General features: G+C 41.9%; 1 protein-coding gene across 1 annotated transcript in view; it reads right to left on the bottom strand.

The window, feature by feature from the left end:
- PKD1L2 (polycystin 1 like 2) overlaps positions 1–20,970 on the bottom strand; it is a 146,053-nt gene that overhangs the window by 13,607 nt on the left and 111,476 nt on the right. Inside the window, 5 exon segments of the mRNA XM_027850359.1 lie at positions 6,348–6,482; positions 11,127–11,258; positions 11,996–12,097; positions 15,456–15,666; positions 19,620–19,780. Of these exon segments, the coding sequence (XP_027706160.1) occupies positions 6,348–6,482; positions 11,127–11,258; positions 11,996–12,097; positions 15,456–15,666; positions 19,620–19,780 (741 nt within the window).

Here is a 20,970-nt window from a genome sequence, read left to right as displayed (position 1 = left end):
AAGAAGGCTCCTTTGTCCTTTAAGGGAGACGCAGCTCGAGGGAGACCCCAGCTTAAGGTGGAGTGGCAGCCCCTGGAGGGAGAGGGGCTGATACAGGGAGACAGGTCCTTAAGGGAGACGCCCGCTAGCCAGGAGAGGCTAAGGATTCTTATAGAGTAAAACCTGGGAGGTGGGAGGTGACCAGAAACAAGGGCAGGGAGAGATGAGGTAATCAGGGATGTATTTTCACAATTTAGGGCATTATCTATTATCATTCCATTGTCCAGCCAGGGCCTTAGGGACCACTGTTAGTTTCTGTATTTCATTGCCTAGCCTACTTGAATCTCATTTTCTGTAGCTTTAAGTGGTATTTCAGATAATGGGGTCCTCATTGGCCACTCTATTTGAATCTCATCTTCTTGTCAAAAAAAAAGCTCAATGTACATACTTTAAATAAAAAATACTTTATTGCTAAAAAAAAAAATGCTAATCATTATGTGAGAGTAATCTTCTTGCTGGTGGAAGGTCTTGTTTTGATGTTCTTTTTTTTGGTGAGGCAATTGGGGTTAAGTGACTTGCCCAGGGTCACACAGCTATAAAGTGTCAAGTGTCTGGGACTGGATTTGAACTCAGGTCCTTCTGACTCCAAAGCTGGAGCTCTATCCACCGTGCCACCTAACTGCCCCTTTGCTTTGATGTTGATGATTGCTGACTAATCAGGGTTGTGGTTGCCAAAGGTTGGGGTGGCTGTGGCAATTTCTTAAAATAAGACAATGAAGTTTGCCTCATCAATTGGCTCTTCCTTTCACTTGAATACTTAGAAGCCATTGTAATGTTATTAATTGGCCTAATTTCAATATTGTTGTGTCTCAGGGAATAGGGAGGCCAGAAGGAGAGAAATAGGAGCAACTAGTCTGTGTGAGGGGTACAGGCTCTGGAAACCCCCACCTTGAACTCCTTGAATTTTCCCACTTGATCTAGGAAGTCTCCAGCATTCCCCTGAGGCTATAATCTTATCAACTGCCCTTTCATTGTCCTGAGCGGAAATCTTCTAATTCTCTGTGGCCTAGCCCGACATTGTTTGTAACCTGGCATGGCTCCTAGCTACTTCCCACCCGCGATCCTATCTAGACCGCATTCTCCCTCCCAATCACTGCCAGCCAGATTCTGCCTAGACCCCTCCTCCAGTCACCCCAAACTACTTGGCTGCTCCTAGATCCATCCCACATTCTTTCCGTACATAAAATCCATTGTCTCCATTAAGTTTCTCAGATTCTTAAAATCTAGCCAATGGCCCTTGCTCAGATTTAATCTGGCCCACTTGTCAATGCATCACAAACGTACAGATTCCTTAAGAGTCTGGCCAATATGTCGAATCTTTAATAAACCTTGTCTTCGGCTGAAAGAAGGCGTAGGTGGAATTCATTGGGACAGGACCCATGTGTCACAATTTTGGGGTCCCAGCACCCCTAAGACTCAACCTCAACAGGTGGAATAGGCAGAACATGCACATTTGTTTATTAAGTTCATCATTGAGGGTACTTAATATTGTACTGTATCATTTGGTATTTAGTATTCTGTAATATATTTTTTTTCTGGCAAAACCCAGATCTAGCCTAGCTCAAAAGAGACCTCTCCTAGCCTGAACTGGCTGAGGAATGTAATTATTCCTGGCATCGCCTTGCCAGGGACCCTTTAACAGAAGCCAATTTAAGCTAAACTCACCTTCCCCCAGGGGATGACTCTTGTATCCTTACCTCTCCTAATCAAAATCTGGGATAGGCCCTGGAACAACACCCCCCCTTCACGTGTACACACACACACACACACACACACACACACAAAACTTTCCTTGAGTTTTCTCTTTTCCCACATGGTCAAATCTCTGCCCCTCGGCTGAAACATCATCCCAGTAATCCTGTCAACTGACCTTTCATTGTGGCTATGCCCATTCTCCCAGTTCTGTTACCTCCAGATAGCCCCAAGCAACTTCCCACTCTTAGTTCTATCTAGACTCCATTCTCCCATGGCATGGTCCAGGTCCCTGGCATTCTCTGTTACCTCCCAGTCACCCCAGACTACTTGGCCTCTCCTAGATCCTTCCCACATCCTTTCTGTATGTAAGATCCATCTTGGCCACCATTAAGGTGCTCAGATTCTTAAAATCTGGCCAATGGCTCAGATTCAATCTGTCCTCCCTGCATTAGCAATACAAATGCTTAGATTCCTTAAGAGTCTGGCCAACGTGGCAGATTTTTAGAATCACACCTGCCCTCTATGGGTATTCTAATAAACCTTGTCTTTGGCTGAAAGAAGGCTTGGGTTGAATTCATTCAGACAGGACCCACGTGTTGCTATTTCAGGGTCCCAGCACCCCTAAACCTCAATAATATCTAAAAAAAGGGAGACCAAGCCAGCAAAAACCTGTTTGAGATGGCTTCTGTTTTTTCTAACCAAGATTATGGAAGGCAGCTGTCTGCATGGAACAACTGACATTCTTTATGTGTCAGAGAGGGGTGTGATCAGTCAAAACTGAAGGCCAACAATCCAATCAGGATTGCCTTTTGTTTGTCGGGGGAGGTCCTAATGATGTACTGTCAGAAGAAAGACACCTGAATTTAAAGCCCCCCCAACCCATGCTTACTTGGGGGCCTTTGGTCACCAAAAGAGACCAATGACCTCAATTTATTGGCTATTGCTAGCCTAATAAAGCAGTGTCTCAGAATTTCAATCAATCAGCACACCATCTTATATGGGCGTTGTTCATGGAGCCCCAAAACAATTATAATAGTAACATCAAAGATCACTGCTCACAGAATCACCATAATAGATATAACAATAATGAAAGAGTTTGAAATATTGTGAAAATTACTAAAATGTGACATGGAGACACAATGTAAGCACATGCTGTTGGAACCGCAGACTTGTCATAAACCTTCAATTTGTAAAAAATGCAATATCTGTGAAGCACAATAAAGCAACGTTTGGCAAAATGAGGTGTGCCTGTACATGCTGTCTCCCTCAATAGAATTTTGAGGGTAGAAACTGTTTCATTTTTTTCTGGTACATAATAGGCATTTCATAAATGCATATTGGTTGATATGTTGAAGCTGCCAGTTTTGACAGGGAGACTCAGAGTGATACTTACCAACCATGGTCCAGATCCTTCATCCAGTACCACAAGATAAGAGCTCCCCTGGAACCAGAAGAATCAAATGGAGGGCGAATTGGTTCATGATTTTCTGTTCGCAGGTAATTGTGCACTCAATGCATCCTCTGAAGCTGAGATGCAACAAAGTATGGATTGATTCTTTGCAGCTTGCGGTAATTTTGGCCTAACAACACCAAAAATCAGAGATTCTCCACCAGCCAGCACCACATCATACATACATGGAACTATGGGTTACAGCAAATGGAGAAATTTTGAATACTGTGGATAAGTTCGCTTTTCTTGGCAGCATACTTTCCAGGGATGTACACATAGAGGATAAGGTTGACAAATGCGTTGCCAGAGCTAGCTCAGTGTTTGAAAGGGGCCTTACAGATCATCTAGTCAACCCTCCAATTCCTCATTTGATACCAGTATAATGCCTAACACAGTAGATATTTAATAGATCCTCTCTCACTCATTTATTCATTAATTTCTTCAGTGTCTCTGAGACTACTGCAGGGTGCTAAGTTTATGGTTGAGGACCTCCTTGCAGAACTTGTTGTATGTTGCTTTGTCAAACAGAACCAGATTATTGAGCTTGTCTTTTCCGTTGGACTACTTTTTAGCTTTGCCCCCAGACTTGTTCAAGGGATCTTTGTCCTTCTTGGTCGACTTGCCGGCATCTTTCTTCTTATCATCCTTAGGCAGCATGGTGAGGGTTCAGGGACTTTTGCTGCTACTGCTTCCAAGGTAAGATGTAGAACAGAAAGTCCGATTTGGTTCTTACTCAAGTATCAGAGTACTGGAGTAGGAGTAGGTACTGGGGAAGCTTAATGGTTTGTGTCTCCAGTTCAGGAAATCCAGTCCTTTGGCTTTTAATTCTCAGTCCCCTTCATTCACTCAGTGAGTGGGTAGAGAAAAGGGCACTGGACTGGCCAAATGACTTTGTTATTCTTTAGCTGAGTTTCCTGGCCCCTTCATATACAAATGAACAACTCAAAGACTGAAAGTGGGGTACTCAGTCTCATTGTCTGTTACTTGACTCTCACATTATGCAATTAATGTCATCTAGATCAAAGGGAATGCAAATGGAGTAGTCTTCTAATCAAGCCCCACTCCCATCCCCACATGTGTGTATAATTGTGGAAGAAGCATGTTTGTTAATATGGCTATGTATGTATATGTATTCATCTCTAGGTAAGTAGCATGCAGTACATAAAGTATTAGGGTATGACTGGCTTCTGATTGGATTGTGTAGAAATTATAATAGGTCACATTCCTATAGCTCTTTAAGATTCACACGGTGCTTCCTTCACCATAACCTGTGAAACCTGTAAGTGAAGTATTGTTATCTGCTTTGAGAAGATATCCACACTAATAATACTTTATCCGTGGAGCTATGAATTGATCCAACCATTCTGGTAAACAGCATGGAATTGTGAGAAAAGTGACTAAAACGGTCATACTCTTTGACTATGAATTATCTCTAATTGCATACAACCCAAGGAGATCAAAGGTAGATGGAAAGGTCCCATATATATATAAATACTCATAGATGCAGTTTTTGTGATAGCAAAAAAAGGGGGGGGGAGTAAGTACCTACCGATTGGGGAAACAACTGAACAAAGTGTAGTAAAGAAAATTTAACAGATTATGTTTGTCGTTTAAGAAATGACAAATATGAGGAATTCAAAGTAACCTGGGAAGACTTTTATACCTGGAAGAGGATAAAGAAAGTGGAAGCAAAAGAACAGTATACAATGACCACAGTAATGAAAAGGAAAATACTAAAAAACATTCAGATGAACGTAATAACCAATCTTGATTCCAGAGAATTAATAATAAAATATAGTTTCCTCTTCTTTCTAGGCAGTGTACTATAGACCCAGAATATTATACACCCTGTAGTCATGGCTGATGTGTGGTTCCATTTTGCTTTACTGTAGCTTTTTGTTACAAGGAAAGGTTTTTATGGGGGTTGGGGGGAGGGAGAGTATGTTAGGAATTGACCAATATGAAAAAAAAATAGACATCAATAAGACATTTTTTAAAGCATTATCCCCATTTTACAGATGAGGAAACTGAAGCTCAGGAGGGTACAGTGATTTACCTAAGGTTACACAGCTAGTAAGAATCAGGGCTGGTACTTTAAGGCTAGACCAAGCTACCTCCCCTAAGGGGAACAAGAATAGAGTCAGTATCCGAGGGTATCATTGTCTATTTGTGCCTAGCTTAGTGAATATGGTCTTACAGAGAATAAGCCATTTACTACATAGAAAGATTAAGTTCATTAAAAAAAAATTTAATAAGTGCCTACTGTATGCAATGCTTAGTGCTAGATGCTGGAGATAACTCCCCCCCCCAAATTAATAGCCTCTGTCTTCAAGGAGGCTATATTCAATAGGTAGGATACAACATGTAAATATAAGTATATATTAAATAATACAAAAGATTAATAAGTGCTAACAACTGGGGATTTCAGGGAAAACCTAGGAGAGGTTGAGCCTGAGCTAGGCTTTGTAGGAAGCTAGATGTTTAAATGACAATGACCAGAAAGGTTTAAAGGATGATCAACCAGATAAAACAATTGCTCTGTAGGAACATGTTTCTGACTGCAGACATTTTTTATTGAATACTTTACTATAAAGTTACAGAAAATAGAAAAAATACAACCAGCACAGGAAAAATAGGAAAAAATACAGAGAAATAGAACTTTTCAATGTCACTATTTTTCCTTCCTGGGCTTCCATGGTAAAAAACAGGAAATAACAACTGATACAAGTTTTAAGGTTTGCAAAACACTTCATATATATTATCTCATCTGACTCTCACAATAACCCTGTAAGATGAGTGCTTATGGATATTATCATCCCCATTTTCCAGATAAGGAAACCGAGGCTCTGAAAGGTTAAGTGATTTGCCATGGGTCACACAGCTAGTAAATGCCTGAGGCAGTATTCAGTCAGTCTACAAACATTTATTAAGCACCCCACTATATACGAAGCTGCTGTTCTGAGGCTACAAAGACACTTCTGCTCTAAAGGAGTTCACAATCTAAGTAGGTCTTTAAGTGTTATTTCCACTATGTCCTGTTACCATTCTAAATGAACACATAAGACTTCATAATGAGTAAATCATTTCCTGCATAGGCCCAAGTCTTTGTGGTACCTGGACACTGTCTATACCACCACCCATGAGAACAGCAGTAAGTTTAAACCCTGTCATCTTCCTGGGCAGTTCAAAGCTGGCTGGTACTAGAAGTCATGACATTCTCACTCTTCTTGCATTTAATGCCAAGGAAACTGAAGATTTTCATCAAGAGCAAATCAACAATCTCTTCCTCCTCAGAAGGCTGAAAAAGGGGAGAAAAAGGGGAAACAGATTTGTCAAACAGTCCCACTTAGCAAAGTCTAAAATTCCAAATACATACCTCCCTCTATTTAATACTTCACTTGGTGATCTCATGAGCTTCCATGGATTTAATTACTATCTCTATGCTGATGTTTCTCTAATCTACCTATCCTATCCTAACCTCTCTGCTGACTTTCAGTCTTTCATTCTGCTTTTCAGACATCTTGAACTGGATGTCCAATAGGTATCTTAAATTCAACATGTCCAGAACTCGTTATCTTTCCCCCTAAACCGGGGGTGGGGAACCTGTTGCCCCAAGGCCACATGTGGCCCTTTAGGTCCTCAAGAGCAGCCCTTTTACTGAATCCAAACTTAGCAGAACAAATTCCCTTAATAAAAGGATTTGTTTTGGAAAACTTGGACTCAGTCAAAAGGCTGCCCCCACCCCCCACCAACCCCACCCCCCCAAAACCCTCCCCACCTCCTAACTTCCCTATTACTATTAAGAGTGGTACCATCCTCTCAGTCCTTCAGACTGCCAACCTAGAAGTCATCCTCAACTCATCACTATCTCTCACTCCCCCTATCCAATCTGTTGCCAAGGCCTGATTTCTCTAATATACACCCTTCTGTCCTCTGATACAGCCACTATACACATGCAGGCTCTTGTCACTAGGTCTATTGCAATAGCCTGCTGGTGGGTCTGCCTTCCTTGAGTTTCTTCCTTCTCTAATCTATCCTCTATCCACCAAAGCGATTTCACTGAAGTGCCAGTCAAACCATGTCACGTACAACCCCTCTCCCCTACTCAGTATATTCCTGTGGCTCTCTATTGCCTCTAGGATCAAATACAAAATCCTCTGCTAAAAGCCCTTCATAACCTAGTCCCTTCCTACCTTTTCAATCTTCTTACACCTTACTCTCTGCCACATACAGATTCATTTACATTAGCCTCCCGTCTATTCCTTGAAAAGACATTCCATCTCTTGGAACAAGACACTCCATCCTTCAGCTCCAGACGTTTTCTCTGGATGTCTCCCATGCCTAGAATGCTCTCCCTCCTCATTAATGCCTTCTGGCTTCCTTGGCTTCCCTAAAACTCAACTAAAATTCCATCTTCTACAGGAAGCCTTTCCCAACCTCTCTTAATTCTAGTGTCTTGACTCTTTAAATTAGTTCTTTTTTTTTTTATCTTGTATAGAGTGTGTTTGTACATATTTATTTGCCTGTTATATCCTCCATTAGAAATGTAAGCTCCTTGAAGGTAGGGATTGTCTTCTGCTTCTTTTTATATTCCTAGCATGTAGCACAGTACCTAGCTCTTAATAAATATTGATTGATTGACTGACTGAAGGCACTGTGTTGGGCACTGGGAATACAAAAACAAAAACTACCTGTCTCTACCCTCAAGGAGCTTAAATTCTAGTAGGATGATAGAACATATATACAGATAAATATACACAGGATAATTTAGGGAGGAGGGAAAAGGCACTAATAATTAGAAAGATCTGGAAATTTTTTCCCCTAGGTGATGGTACATAATCTGAACCTTGAAGTCCAATAGGGTTTTCAGCCTGGGTAAAGATACAGAGGTGGGAGATGGAGCCATGAGTTCTAAGAACTGCAAATAAAATAATTTGGCTTTCTCCTTTAAAAAAATTGTATCCCCGAAAACTAGCCTGGCACATGGTAATTGCTTTAATAAATGCTTATTGAAAGGTTGATCAATGTAATAATGTACAACAAGACTGCAAGGGGAGACTGGAGTCATACTGTGAACGTCTTTAAATGCCAAGCAGAAGTTATCTTTTTTTTTTCTTTCTAGAAGTAGTAAGGAGATACTGAGGCTTTGTAAGCTGGAGGAATGACATTGTCAAAACCAGGTTCTCCTGTGATATACCCTCCAATAAAAATAGGTAGATGGTTTCTACTTGGTCAATAAGCTCCCTTTGAGTTTGGTAAATGTGACTCACTTTCTGAGGGCCTGGTCATTCCTAGGTAAACAAATAGGCTTGAGTTTCTGACTGTTCAGAACTACAGCCTGAACCCTGGCCTTTGGTGACCATACCCCATTATAGAAACAATCTGTTTGAGCAGTTAACAACGCAGCCTCTTGATCTTCCCTTCCCTGATTAGCATTTTCTCTTTACTTACATAATGGGCAAATGGAAACATTCTGTACTTTCTTACACATAGATGCAGTCAAGTCAAAACCTTTCAGTGACTCCCTATTGATACTTAAGTAAAGGTTAGAATCCTTTTACCTGGCATTCAAAGCCCTGCCTGGCATCAGCCTACCTTTCTGGCTTCACTTCATTCTATTTCCCTACTTACAAGCTCTGCTCCCACCAATGTGAACAACTCTCTGACCCCCAAACACACCCTTTGCTCATGATATTCCATATCTCTAGTGACTTCTCTCTTCTTCTTCTTCCCCATTAAACCCAAGGGCTTGGAAGGAAACAAGCATTTATTAAGTGACTACTATGTGCTGGGCACTATGCTAAATGCTTTACAAATAACATTCAGCAGGAACAGGACAGCTAGCTGTCTTTAAGCATTTGAATAACTGTCAAGTACGAAAAGGAATAGACTTGTTCTGCATGGAGCCAGGGAACAGAACCAGGAGTAATGAGTAGAAGCCATAGAGAGGAAGATTTAGGTTTCATGTCAGAAAAAATTTCCCAACAATTAAAACTATCCAAAAGTGGAACGTGCTGCTTGGGGAGGTAGTGGGTTTGACCTCAGTGAAGTCTTCAAGCAGAGGGTAGGTAGGTTATAAAAGACCTTTTTGGTTATGAGTTGGTCTTGAAAACCATCGAGATCCTTCTAATTCCAATGCCCCCTCTCCCACAAAGCTTTCCTTTATCTCCTGGTCAGTAACAGCAACCTTTCCTCTTAGGCTTCACATAGAATTTTTCTTACACTTTTCTAATGGACTTAGGTATAATATTGCTCATTATAATTGACTGTCTTTTGTGTCTTAGCCCTCTTACTAAACGGTACCCTGCTTGACAGTAGGGACCATGTTTTAAGTAAACTTGGATTCCCCGCAGGTGCTTAGCACAGTGCTCTCTGCACAGTAGAGACTAAATAAATGCTCTTTGTATTGTGTTGCATTTGTCTTACTAGTGAGGCCTGCTTCCCCATGGACTTGAAGAGGAGGGCCTGGACACTTATCAAAAGTTCCACTTTAGTAAATGTTTTTCCAGCAAGATCAGCTTGACAATGTAGTGTAAGAGGTTGATGACTGAAAGGATGACCAAAGCTGGCAAAAGCCTCCTTAGCTTGTGCCTGAGATTAGTATCATTAGCCCATCTCCTTCCGGAGTAACTTTCCTCCTTCTAGTAATATTATTCTGCCTAATAAAATATCTTTAAGTTGAAATAGGAGTAACATGGAGTAGGTTACCTCTATGTCAACCAATGATACTGAGATAAAGCTTGATACAGGGAATTGTAAAAAAAACAGAATCAAATTCTCATGAATACCTTTGTCAGCTATTAAACTTTAAAAACCTACTTCCCTAAAAAAAAAAGGTGAGCACAGGCCCTGAGGAATATTTCCTCTCAAAACTAGCAGTTTTTGTACCTGGGGTTAGCAGTACAAAATGTGCCCTGCCAAAGTGGCGTGAAATGCTTTCTCAATTCAGTTGGGGGAGGGGGTGGTGGTGACCTCAGGAAATTGCTGGGAGCTCACCTGGGGAGTAGCTGCCTGGGCAGAGAGGACACCAAATTATTCTTTTGTTCTAGGTATTGAGCTCAATTGTTTCTATGCTGCCAAAAGCCTGAAAGTGTCATCAGCATCCCTCTAAATTTTGTCACCCTGGGCTGGCCCAGTTGCTGTGCTCTTGTTATGACTGTTTCTTCTCTAACAATTCATAGCTGGACTCTACAGGCTCCCCAAACTGACAGAATTATAATGATGATAGGTAGCGTTCAGACGGCACTTTAAAAATGGCAAAGCACTGTACATATGGAATCTCATTTGATCCTCACTACAATCTTTTGAGGTAGGTGCTATTATTATCCCCATTTTCCAAATGAAGAAAAGGAGGACAAGGGAAGTGAAGTAAGTGACTCGCCCAGGGCCACACAGCCAGTAAATATCTAAGGTGGAATTTGAACTTAGGTCTGCCTGGACTTCAAATCTAGCCCTCTTCCTCTGGTTGTACGTACTACCTAGCTATCTCTTGAAGCTCTGTGTAGATTTATGCAAGAGCAAAAGGCTCCCTCTCGTCAAATAGCCATTCTAAACATATATTGGGAACAAATATGGAGAGCATGATTCTCTTCTTAGCAGGAGAGAATATCTCTGCAGGAGAGAATAAATAATGGACCTGAACAGGCTGTTCCCTGCTTCCCTGGAGAGGGTTGGCACCACTGCCAGGAGAGGCAGTCAGACGAGACCAAGAGTGAGCCGACTTGTCCTCCCGATAACACACTGTTCACCACTCCGGATTGGGCCTCATTTGTCTGCATGTTGACTTCAAAAAGCTTAATCATTCAATCAATCAATCAATATTTATTAGGCACCTACTTTGTGCCAGGCACTGTGCTAAGCATTAGGGTTACAAAAAGAAGCAAAAGACAGTTCCTCAAGGAGCTTACAATTCAATGGATCATAATCTAATAGATTAGTTTACCTGGTGGTATTTTTGCTCCTCACTAAAGGCAACAAGGATGACAGAAATGAACAGATTCAGCACGACAAACGTCATAAAAATGATGCAGGAACCAATCAAGAAAGAGCCCAAAATAGGGTTAGAATCCAAGACCTAAAACAAACAGAAGCCAAGTGAATGCTATTGGATCCATCTGCAAGGGGTCCCCCCAAATGGAAAGCTGGCCTAGCAGTCCAAAGGACTGTATCTAGCTCCAACTTTAGGGAAGCAGGCTAGTGCTTACTCAGGATGACCTATACAGCTGCTACCTGGGAAGTGGAAAGGGAAAATATTGTCATAGTCTTTCCCTCTCTCTGTGCCTCAGTTTTCTCATGAAATGAGGGGGTTGGATAGCCCTCTTCCTGCCCAGGTCTGAGAACAATCCCTAGGAGGAGGCTCACTTAGCCTCTTCTCTGGGAATGAACAAAATGAGAAAGGCATGAGGGAGCAAAGGTTGGGGTAGGGAGGTATGGGAAGGTGATGCTCCCTAAAGAGGAGGGAGGCTTAATCTGGCTGTTTTCAGGAATAACTCATTGCATGAACCAGACAAAAATGGTGTGTTTTCCGGTGCATAAAGACAGGGACACCTGAACATCTGACCTCTGACTTCTCTGCCCAGTGTACCACTGAGATACTCTATCATAATCAATGTACAAGTCTCTCAGTCTAGCTGGGCTTGCTCTGCCATCTTTGCCAAGCATGTCATGCCCTCTGCACAATGACCCAGCAGCTTTCTGGGACACAGATGATGAAACACCCTTGAGTAGCATGTGCTTCCTATTGTACCACGTCCTTTAACCCTTTCTGCCTTCCTCTGGGAAAGAAACCAAGGGGACAACAGCTATGGTTACCTCTTCATAGTTGAAGATCCCCAGTTGCAGGCTGACCATTGTTTCTGCTGCATCAAAAAGGGTTTTGTAGGAACGAAGCTTCCAGCCAAATATCAAGTTTGTCTGCCGAAGAAAGGGAACTTATGTATTACCGTCAGGTAAAAGATGAGTGGTGTTAACCAAGAAGGATCCTGTTCCCTTGCAGCATGCTAGTTCACTGTCTGTCATTCAAATTAGATATCATCTAGCCATGGTGGAAAGGAAGCTAGCCATGACACAGGAGAAGGAATAGTGGGGTTTGAACCAGGCAACCTGAGCTCAAAGCCAGGCTTGCTATGAGCAATAAATATAGCAAGTCAGTCAGTATTTAGTAAGTGCATACTATGTGGTAGGCACTATACAAAGGGCTGGGGATACAAAGAAAGACAAACATAAGATCCCAGTCCACAAGGAGGTCACAATAGGTACTCAGTCAATGTTTACTGAATGAATGAATCATTGACTAAGATCTGTATTTAAATCTTGCTTCAGCATGCTATGTGATCTTGGACAGCTCACTGGGCCTCACTTTTCTCACTGGTAAAGTTGGGGAGAAAGACTAGATAACATTTAAAGTCTTTGCCAACTCTAAATCCTGTGATCATTAGTTCTAGAGCAAGCCTCTCTCTCATTTCATGAATGAGGAACTGTGGCCCTGAAGGGCTAAGCCACTTGCCCAGAGTAACACAGGTAGGAAGCAGCTGAGGTAGGATTTGAATACAAGGTATTATTCAGTTGATTGATTCATTCAATAAACATTAATTGAATGGCTCCTATGTTTATTGCATTTGCTACTTCCTTTGCACAGCCCAACCTTTGCATCTGCTTTGCAAAGCAACCAGAGTGCTTTGCGAATGCTGAAAAAAATGGTCCACAATCTTTCATATTAGGATAAGTGGAACAGGCTGGAGTGAACACACATTTCAGAAATTCCTCAACGGAGGTAAGGAAACAAACATTAAGCACCTTCTATGTGTAAGGTGTTATGCTAATTGATTTACAAATATGATCTCATTTGATCCAGACCACAAATTTACAATTCAGGAAACTGAGGCAGAGGTAAAGTGACTTGTCCAGGTTCACATAGCTAATAAGTGTCTGAGGCTGGATTTGAATCAGAGTTTCTGATGACATTCACAGTCTGTTGAATTGAAAGTATCCTGAATATGTTTTGCATGACAGCACATGTATAATCTATAGTAAATTACTAGACTTCTCGAGGAGGGGGAAGAAAAGGGAGTGAGGGAGAGAATTTAGAACTCAGTTTTTTTTTTCTTTTTTTCCCCTTTTTTTTTGTTTTGGAGGCAACCAGGGTTAAGTGACTTGCCCAGGATCACCCAGCTAATAAGTGTCTAAGGTCGGATTTGGACTCAGGTCCTTCTGACTCTAGGATCCCTTTCTCTTATCTACTGTGCCACCTAGCTGCCCTGGAACTCAAAATTTTAAAAAATGAATGTTGGGATAGCTAGGTGTCACAGTGGATAAAACACTGGCCTTGGAGTCAGGAAGACCTGAGTTCATATCTGGCCTCAGACACTTGACACTAGCAGTGTGACTCTGGGCAAGTCATTTAATCCCAACTGCCTTGTTAAAAAAAAAAATCAAACATTAAAAATTATTTTCACATGTAATTGAGAACAAATTTTTTAAAATTAAATTTAAAAAAGAAAGTTTCCTGGAGAGTAGGAAGCATATTTGGATACTAGCTACCAAGGTGGTCATTGTTACATCTCAGGATATAGTCAGTCCACTTAGAACAGTTCCTTGTACTTAGTAGGTACTTAATAAATATTTATTGAATTAAATTGGGCAGGTAAAATAAAACCTCATGGACTTGCTCCATGAGCTAATGCCTTTTCCCTTTGTTTTGCTCTTAGACCTTGGAATAGTGGTCTATTTAATAGGTTATCTCTCTTGAAGGATGTCATTGGAGTTATATTGAATTAATCTAACAGCCTAGTTAGAAAATAATAGTTTCCACCTATCCTGGACTCATCATCCCTTCCATTCTCTACCTCACAGGTCTGCTGTGAGGATGACACTTTAAAAACCTTTAAGTGCATATAAAATTAGGAGTCATTAATATTATTGTCCCACCACTGGGAGAACTATCTTTATTCTTGGGTTTCTTAGGCTTGTAAAGATGGAAACATTCATAGATTTCCTAGCCTCTGTGAGGAAGGAGACACAGCTTTCCAAGACCCTGTATAGAGGGAGTGTAATAGTTTGGAAAAAACTCTGATTTTTTGTTAGTCTCTCCTTTTCAACAGGCCCATCTATTCCCTAGTCATGTCTCATCAACCAATCTCTTCTGCCTTCAACCTTCTCTTGAACCTCACATATTTGAAATCTTCTAATCTAGGCTTTTTGTTGTTGTTTAGTCATTTCAGCCACGTCCAACTCTTTGTGACCCCATTTGGGGTTTTCATGGCAAAGATGTTGGAGTGGTTTGCCATTTCCTTCTCCAGTTCATTTTATAGATGAGGAAACTGAGGCAAACAAGGTTAAGTGACTTGTCTGGGGTCATATAGCTAGTAAGTGTCTGAGGCTGGATTTGAACTTAAGTTTTCCTGACTCCAAGCCCTGTGCTTTATCCACTGTGCCACCTAGCTGCTAGGCTAGAATTCTAGACTAGAAACTTCCAATTTCCTAGATGATCAATGTTCCTTTGCCTGTGACCCAAGGGGTGGGAAATCAATCAGACTCACCTGAGCAGGACCCCTTCCCTCCCACTAAAACACCTGCATTCTCTAGGAGCTGCCATCACCCTTGATCTAAGTGAGCTGCCTTGAAGCAAAGATTTAGGAGTCCAAGATCATTTTGGGCTCCTGCTTCCTGCCATGGCTTCAAGACTATCATGAGCTGTATGACACCAGTAAGTCACTTAACCTTGTTTGCCTCAGTTTCCTCATCTATAAAATGAACTGGAGAAGGAAATGGCAAACCACTTTAGGATCTTCATCAAGAAAACCCCAAAAGGAGTCACAAAAAGCCAGACATGACTGAAAAATGACTAAACAACAACAAAAAGCCTATGATAGAAGATTTCAAATACCTGAGGGTCAAGAGAAGGGTGAAGGCAGAAGGGATTGGTTGATGAGGCTTCCTAGTAATATCCTTGGCTGTATCCCTTCCTAGTCCTTGCACTGGAGGTGCTGGTTCCAGTTCCAGTGTGAGGCGTCAGTGAGCTACCCTTATACCTTTCCTTGGTCTCTGCCTCCTGCTCCCTTATGTCTCCAGTGTCTCCAGTTCAGTCACTGGGCGCTCCGTTTTAGGCCTTAATTACACTAAATCAAAGAGCCCTTTGCTTTCAGCACTGACCAGCTCCTCTGCTTCTTGTGCATAGCTTCTCTTGGCCCTAGCAATGAACCCTGACAGGGGATATTCATAGAATTCACAGGTCTGTTGGGGAGATCAGACTCTTTTGGGGGAATATACTCACGGCTATTGAGTAGGCTAGGAACATGATAGCAATCACAATGATGAATCCAGAGATGTCCCCCCAGGCTCTGCGCAGGGTAGAGGTGAGCACATTTAGCTTGGGGTTCAGCCTGAGCAGAAGCCACAATTTCACAGTGGACAGGAGCACCAGGACTGCAATCAGGTAACCCAGAACTGCATCTGCACTAGCTGTTTCTCCAAAGCTGACAGCCCTAGAGGAACAAAGGGGGAGCCCTGGTTAGAAGGCCAAGAGCAAAGGGGCTCAGAGGCTCAGTCCCTTCTATCTCCATCCTGTGTAGCTGATGTCAGGCAGTTGGTAGGTGACACAGTGGATAGAGCACTGGGCCTGGAGTCAGGAAGACTCCAGTTCAAATTGGGCCTTAGACACTTAAGCTGTGTAACCTTGAGCAAGTCACTTAACCTCTATCTGCATCAGTTTCTACTTCCCAGGGTTATCATGAGGTTCAAATGAGATATTTGTAAAGAATTTAGCATTGGCCTGGCATGCAGTAGGTGCTTAATAAATGCTTGTTTCCTTCCTTCCTTCCTTACTATGGCTAGAGGGCATGACTCTGGGTAGATAGCTGAGCTACGAGACTATGATAATTGTTTTGAAGACTGAGCTTAATTAACCTTCATGCTTGATGCTTGAAAAGTTGTGGAGAGGATTCCTGGGAAGGTGCATATTGAACTGGTTGGCCTTTCTAAGGGCCCCTCTAACTCTGAGATTCTACAGTTCTTTAATATAACTTTGTAAATGCCCACTCCTCAGCAACATGCCAGGTAGATTGAATTAATTAATGCGGACTGAGTTTGCTGGACCCATCCTGAAGGCAAATGGAACTAGAAATATTTGTTTGGTAAAAAGTGTAGATATTGATGAGGTTTAGTTAAAAATTTGAAAAATTTTATTGATGAAGTTGTAAACGAGTATTCTAATTTGGAATTATGAAGAAAAGTGACTAAGCTATATGCACATACTCATTGACTCAGCCATTTCACTATTAGTCATACAGCTCAAGGATGCCAGAGGCAGAAAAAAAGAGCTGGAAACTGAATGGGTACCCACTCAGGGATATGGAAATGTCCAGAAAAAGCTGTCATATGTAAAACTAATGGAATGTTCTTGTGTAGTAAGAAATGTTGGTTATGAGACACTTAGAGAAACATGGGGAGATTTGTATAAGTTAGTGCAGAGTAGAATAAGTAGAACCAAAAAAATAAGGTACACAATGACTTATTGTTCAGTCATGTCCAACTCTTTATGACCCCATTTGGGGTTTTCTTGGCAAAGATACTGGAGTGGTTTGCCATCTCCTTCCCCAGCTCATTTTACAGAGAGGAACTGGGGCAAACAGGGTAAAGTGACTTGCCTAGGGTCACACAGCTAATAAGTATCTGAGGCTGAATTTGAACTCATGTCCTCTTGACTCCAGGCCCTGTGCTCTATCCACTGCAGCACCTTGCTGCCCCAAGTCTCTACTTGTATTCTAATAATAAGCCAGTAGAAACAGTTAGCTCTTAGCAAAGGGATTTTCTAAGATAGCTTAGTAAGAACAGTAACCACAAAGCATTTCTCCTATAAACCTGGGGCAAGCTTTCTCACTAATACACATAACATCCACAGGAAGAATGCATACACACAGTACCATGGTAGTGAGGCACTCATCTAGGGAGGGCATCAAGGCTTTTCACTATGCTTGTCCTTCAGAGCCGAGAAGTCCTTTCTCTCCTAGTGGTGTCCTCACAAAGCTCTCTCCTGGGCACAGCATCTCTGCTGGCTGAATGGCTAGGCTGGGCTCCCAGAATCTGTTCTTCATTGCTTGATTCTTTATTGCTAGAAATACCTCTCTTTTGAGGTCATAACCAGCTTTTTTTTTTTTTCTATCAGAGGTCCCACTCCTCAAAGCTGCTTCTCCTACCTCCAGTGACTGCTTCTTTGTATCTGAGTCTATCAGTGTGTCTCTACTGCCTCAACTATGCCTAACCCCTGCCTCAAACTCTCTACAGCTGATTCTCCCACTGTGAGATGGGGTGTCTCCAGTGCAGTCTACTGCCAGATGCTGTGGCTGATGAAGGCTAAAAGGGAAAATCACCTTCCCCTACCCACACAGAAATCTTGCCCGGAGGGCAACAATCAGTAACAGTCACTTAATCTGGCAGACCCTTTCCAGGGATTAGCTATTTAAAGGCCCCAGGGTCCTGACCCACTTTTAGCCCCAGCCAATCATATTGCTCCTTTTGATTCACTCAGAGAAACGTTTTCACTTTTTGTAAAAAGACCATCACACATTAACAGCTGCTAAACTCATGAATACTTTCATACCTCTTTGCTCTACTCTTTGCTTTGTGTGACTTCATCAAGTTTGGGGGGGAGGGGGAGAACCATATCCTCCACTTATACTTGCATTAATTAATCAACCATCAAACATTTATTGAGAACCTACTAGGTGCCAGACACTGCGAGGTGCTGGGTATGCAAATACAAAAGGAAGATAGAGCCTGCCTTCAAAGAGTTTTCACTCTAATTGGTATTACACATACTGGCCAAACTCCAGGACTTTAAACTATTCAATTCCTCTTTCTGATCGTCTTCTCCCATCTTTCAATACCTTTCTTCTCTCGGCCTTTTCCTCCTAACTATACTCTTCATCTGACCACAGCCTCCAGCCACTTTGTCTCTATTCTCTAAATCCATCACGCCTCTCCTGACCTTACTTAACTTACCTTCACAGTCTTGACCCCATAGTTGAACATTTTCAACTAAATTCTTGCATCCATTGTTCCCTTGTCCTATTGTTCCTGTCTTGCCAGTCCTCAGTCCTGGGTCACCCCCACCATCTGCCTTCTTTGTTCTTGCTCTCAAGTTACCGAACACTGCTAGAGGAAGTCCTACAATCAACTGCGTTCACTACCAATTTATAATAATCCTTTTAGTCTTCTGATTGTTTTTTGGTCACAGTGGAATTGGCCTTATCTCCCCTTTTCTCATCAGCCCGGAGAGTCCTAGCTCACTGAACCAAGAACAAAACAAGACACAAGCTGGGCACAGACTCCAACTTCCCAGGCCTTTTCTACTGATGTATTATTCCCTGTAAATGGCAACACTATCAATGAGAGTCATTTCAGAGATAAGGCTTAATTTTCATCCTTTGGTCACAAAGCTTTGTATCCAGTCAGTCAACAAACATGCGTTAATTGCTTCCTATTTGAGTGCCTGCTTTCTCAGTACTACAGAAGGCAACAAATTCTTAGTTGCAAATATGTTGACACAAATATCAGCTACTGTCAACTGCTATAGAAGCAGTGTGATGTGATGGAAAACATATTGGCCTGAGAGTTAAAGACTTGGGTTCAAATCCTGCTTCTGTCACTTACTATCTTTGTGACCTTGGGCAAATAATTTAATTTCACTGGGCTTCAGTTTCCTCATCTGTAAAATGAGCCCCTGAGGTCCCTTCCAGTTCTGAATCCATAATCCTGTACTTTAGATTTTTGTATCAACCATTACCAACAGCAACATTATCATGAATATCCCATTTGAATCAAAGACTTAGAGAATATCAAAGTTGGAAGGCATCTTAGAACATACCACAGAATAATAGATTTTGAGAATTGCAAGGGATCTTAAAGGCCATTTTAGTTCAATCCCCACATAAAAGAAATCCTCAGTAGGATATAGCCAAGTGGTCATCTAGGGTCATCTAGTGTCTGCTTGAAGATCTCCACTAAAATGTATCTCTTGAGGCAGCCCATTCTACTTTTACAAAATTCTAATTATTAAGGAAGTTTTACTGATATTCAGCCTAAATTTGCCTTTTTGAATTTTGTATCCCTACCCTAATGAATCTAAGCACAGAAAGTCCATTATGATTGAACCTCTCCTCTTCCCAAGGATTTGTGTGCAAAAGAATATGCCCCAGACTTTTGTTTTTGTACCATCCTTTTTTTTTTTACTATACCACATTAATAAACATTATTCCAATTGAGTTAGTCAATTGAGAGCACATCACTGGGAACTAGAAACCCCCAACCCCTCAGAGTTACCCTTAGAACTCTGAGGGGAGAAGTAGTAGGCACTTCTAGGGATCTGGCCCTCTAATGGGGAATTTGGAGAGCAGAGGGGATTAGAGAGAGGATTACTAAGAGATGGAGCTATCATTACTTGTCCTTGTGGGTCAAGTAGTACTTGACATCTCTGGCCCCCAAGATAGTCCTCTTCACAAACACTGATAGAGCACTCCAGCTGATAAGGATGATGGCTAGTTCTAACAGGTTCCATTTACTTCGGAAATAGCTCCATTTCTGACTCTTCATGAGCAGACCCTGTAAGACAAAGAGTTTGTGCCTGAAGTATAGCAGGGCCCCAATATGTCTGCTCCAAAAGCTCAGGATGCCTTCTCTTGGAACCCAAAGACTATTCATTCCTGCCCTTTAGGAATCATGAAATCCCGGGGGACAAAGGGGATTTTTGGAACATGAGCAATCTCAGTTGAGATTGTCCAAAAAATCTGAACTAGGTGATGCTGCCCTCATGAATAAATTATCCTCCAGTGAGACTATAACAGGAATGAACAATTAATGGCAGCAAGCTGGCTTAGCTCTGGGTCAGAGTTGTCATACGCTTTATCAGTGTGGGCCCACAGCATACCTGGGAGTGCAGGAAGGTGAGACTAAGGACCAGTAGTGCTGAATGGCCTGCCATTCTCAAGACTAGTAGGAATGGATTGTGAGGCTCCTGATTTCCACCTGATCTTGTGGATCCTTCAATACTGTACATACATTTCTGGCAATCCGCAATTCAGACCAACCTAATGCCTCTTAGGCCTACAAGATTGGGATAGGATTTCCCCCCAACTCTGGGATACTGTCCCAGACATTAATTATAGGAGAAAAGTTTGTGGTCCATGGGAAGCTAAAGAGTAGGACCAGAAGGCTAAGATATTCCCTGGACTTCCAAGATAAAGCTAGGACCCCATTATGGATGAGGCTGCTGCCACAAGAGGCTAGTGCCTCATTAAAAATGCAGTCAGATAGTACCATGCCACTGTCCACATAAGTTAGGCTTAGGGCTGTGTAATTAGAACATTACATTTAAGGGCATCTGGGTCCTCCCTGTGTATGCAAGGCCCTGAGACAGAATGGATATTCCTCCAATTCTGAGCCATGCCCATCTTTTCCAGGGGAAAAAAAACAAAACAATAATCTTTACATCCTGAAGAAACATAACTTCACCTTCCCAAAGGGACTGAGGAGAGGATGAAAAAATAGAATGTGATTTGGCATGAGGAATGAGCTAGATTAGGCCAAAGGGAAACCAATTTCCAGCATTCCTAGCCAAGAAACTGGCTTCCAACTGAGTTAAAATCTTTAGCAATATTAAAACCTAGGAGGACTTTACAGAATCATAGAACTTCAGACCCTGAAGGGAACTTAGAATAGAGCTAGAAAGGACCCTAGACAAACCAGGCCAGTCCTCTCATTTTATAGTGAGAAGAAAGAGAGGCTCAGAGAGA

This window comes from Vombatus ursinus, unplaced genomic scaffold, assembly GCF_900497805.2.
Source record: "Vombatus ursinus unplaced genomic scaffold, bare-nosed wombat genome assembly UNPS02009062.1, whole genome shotgun sequence".
NCBI classification, from domain to species: Eukaryota; Metazoa; Chordata; class Mammalia; order Diprotodontia; family Vombatidae; genus Vombatus; species Vombatus ursinus.
The sequence above is the reverse complement of the archived record's forward strand: the minus strand, read 5'-3'. Positions and strand labels throughout refer to the sequence as shown.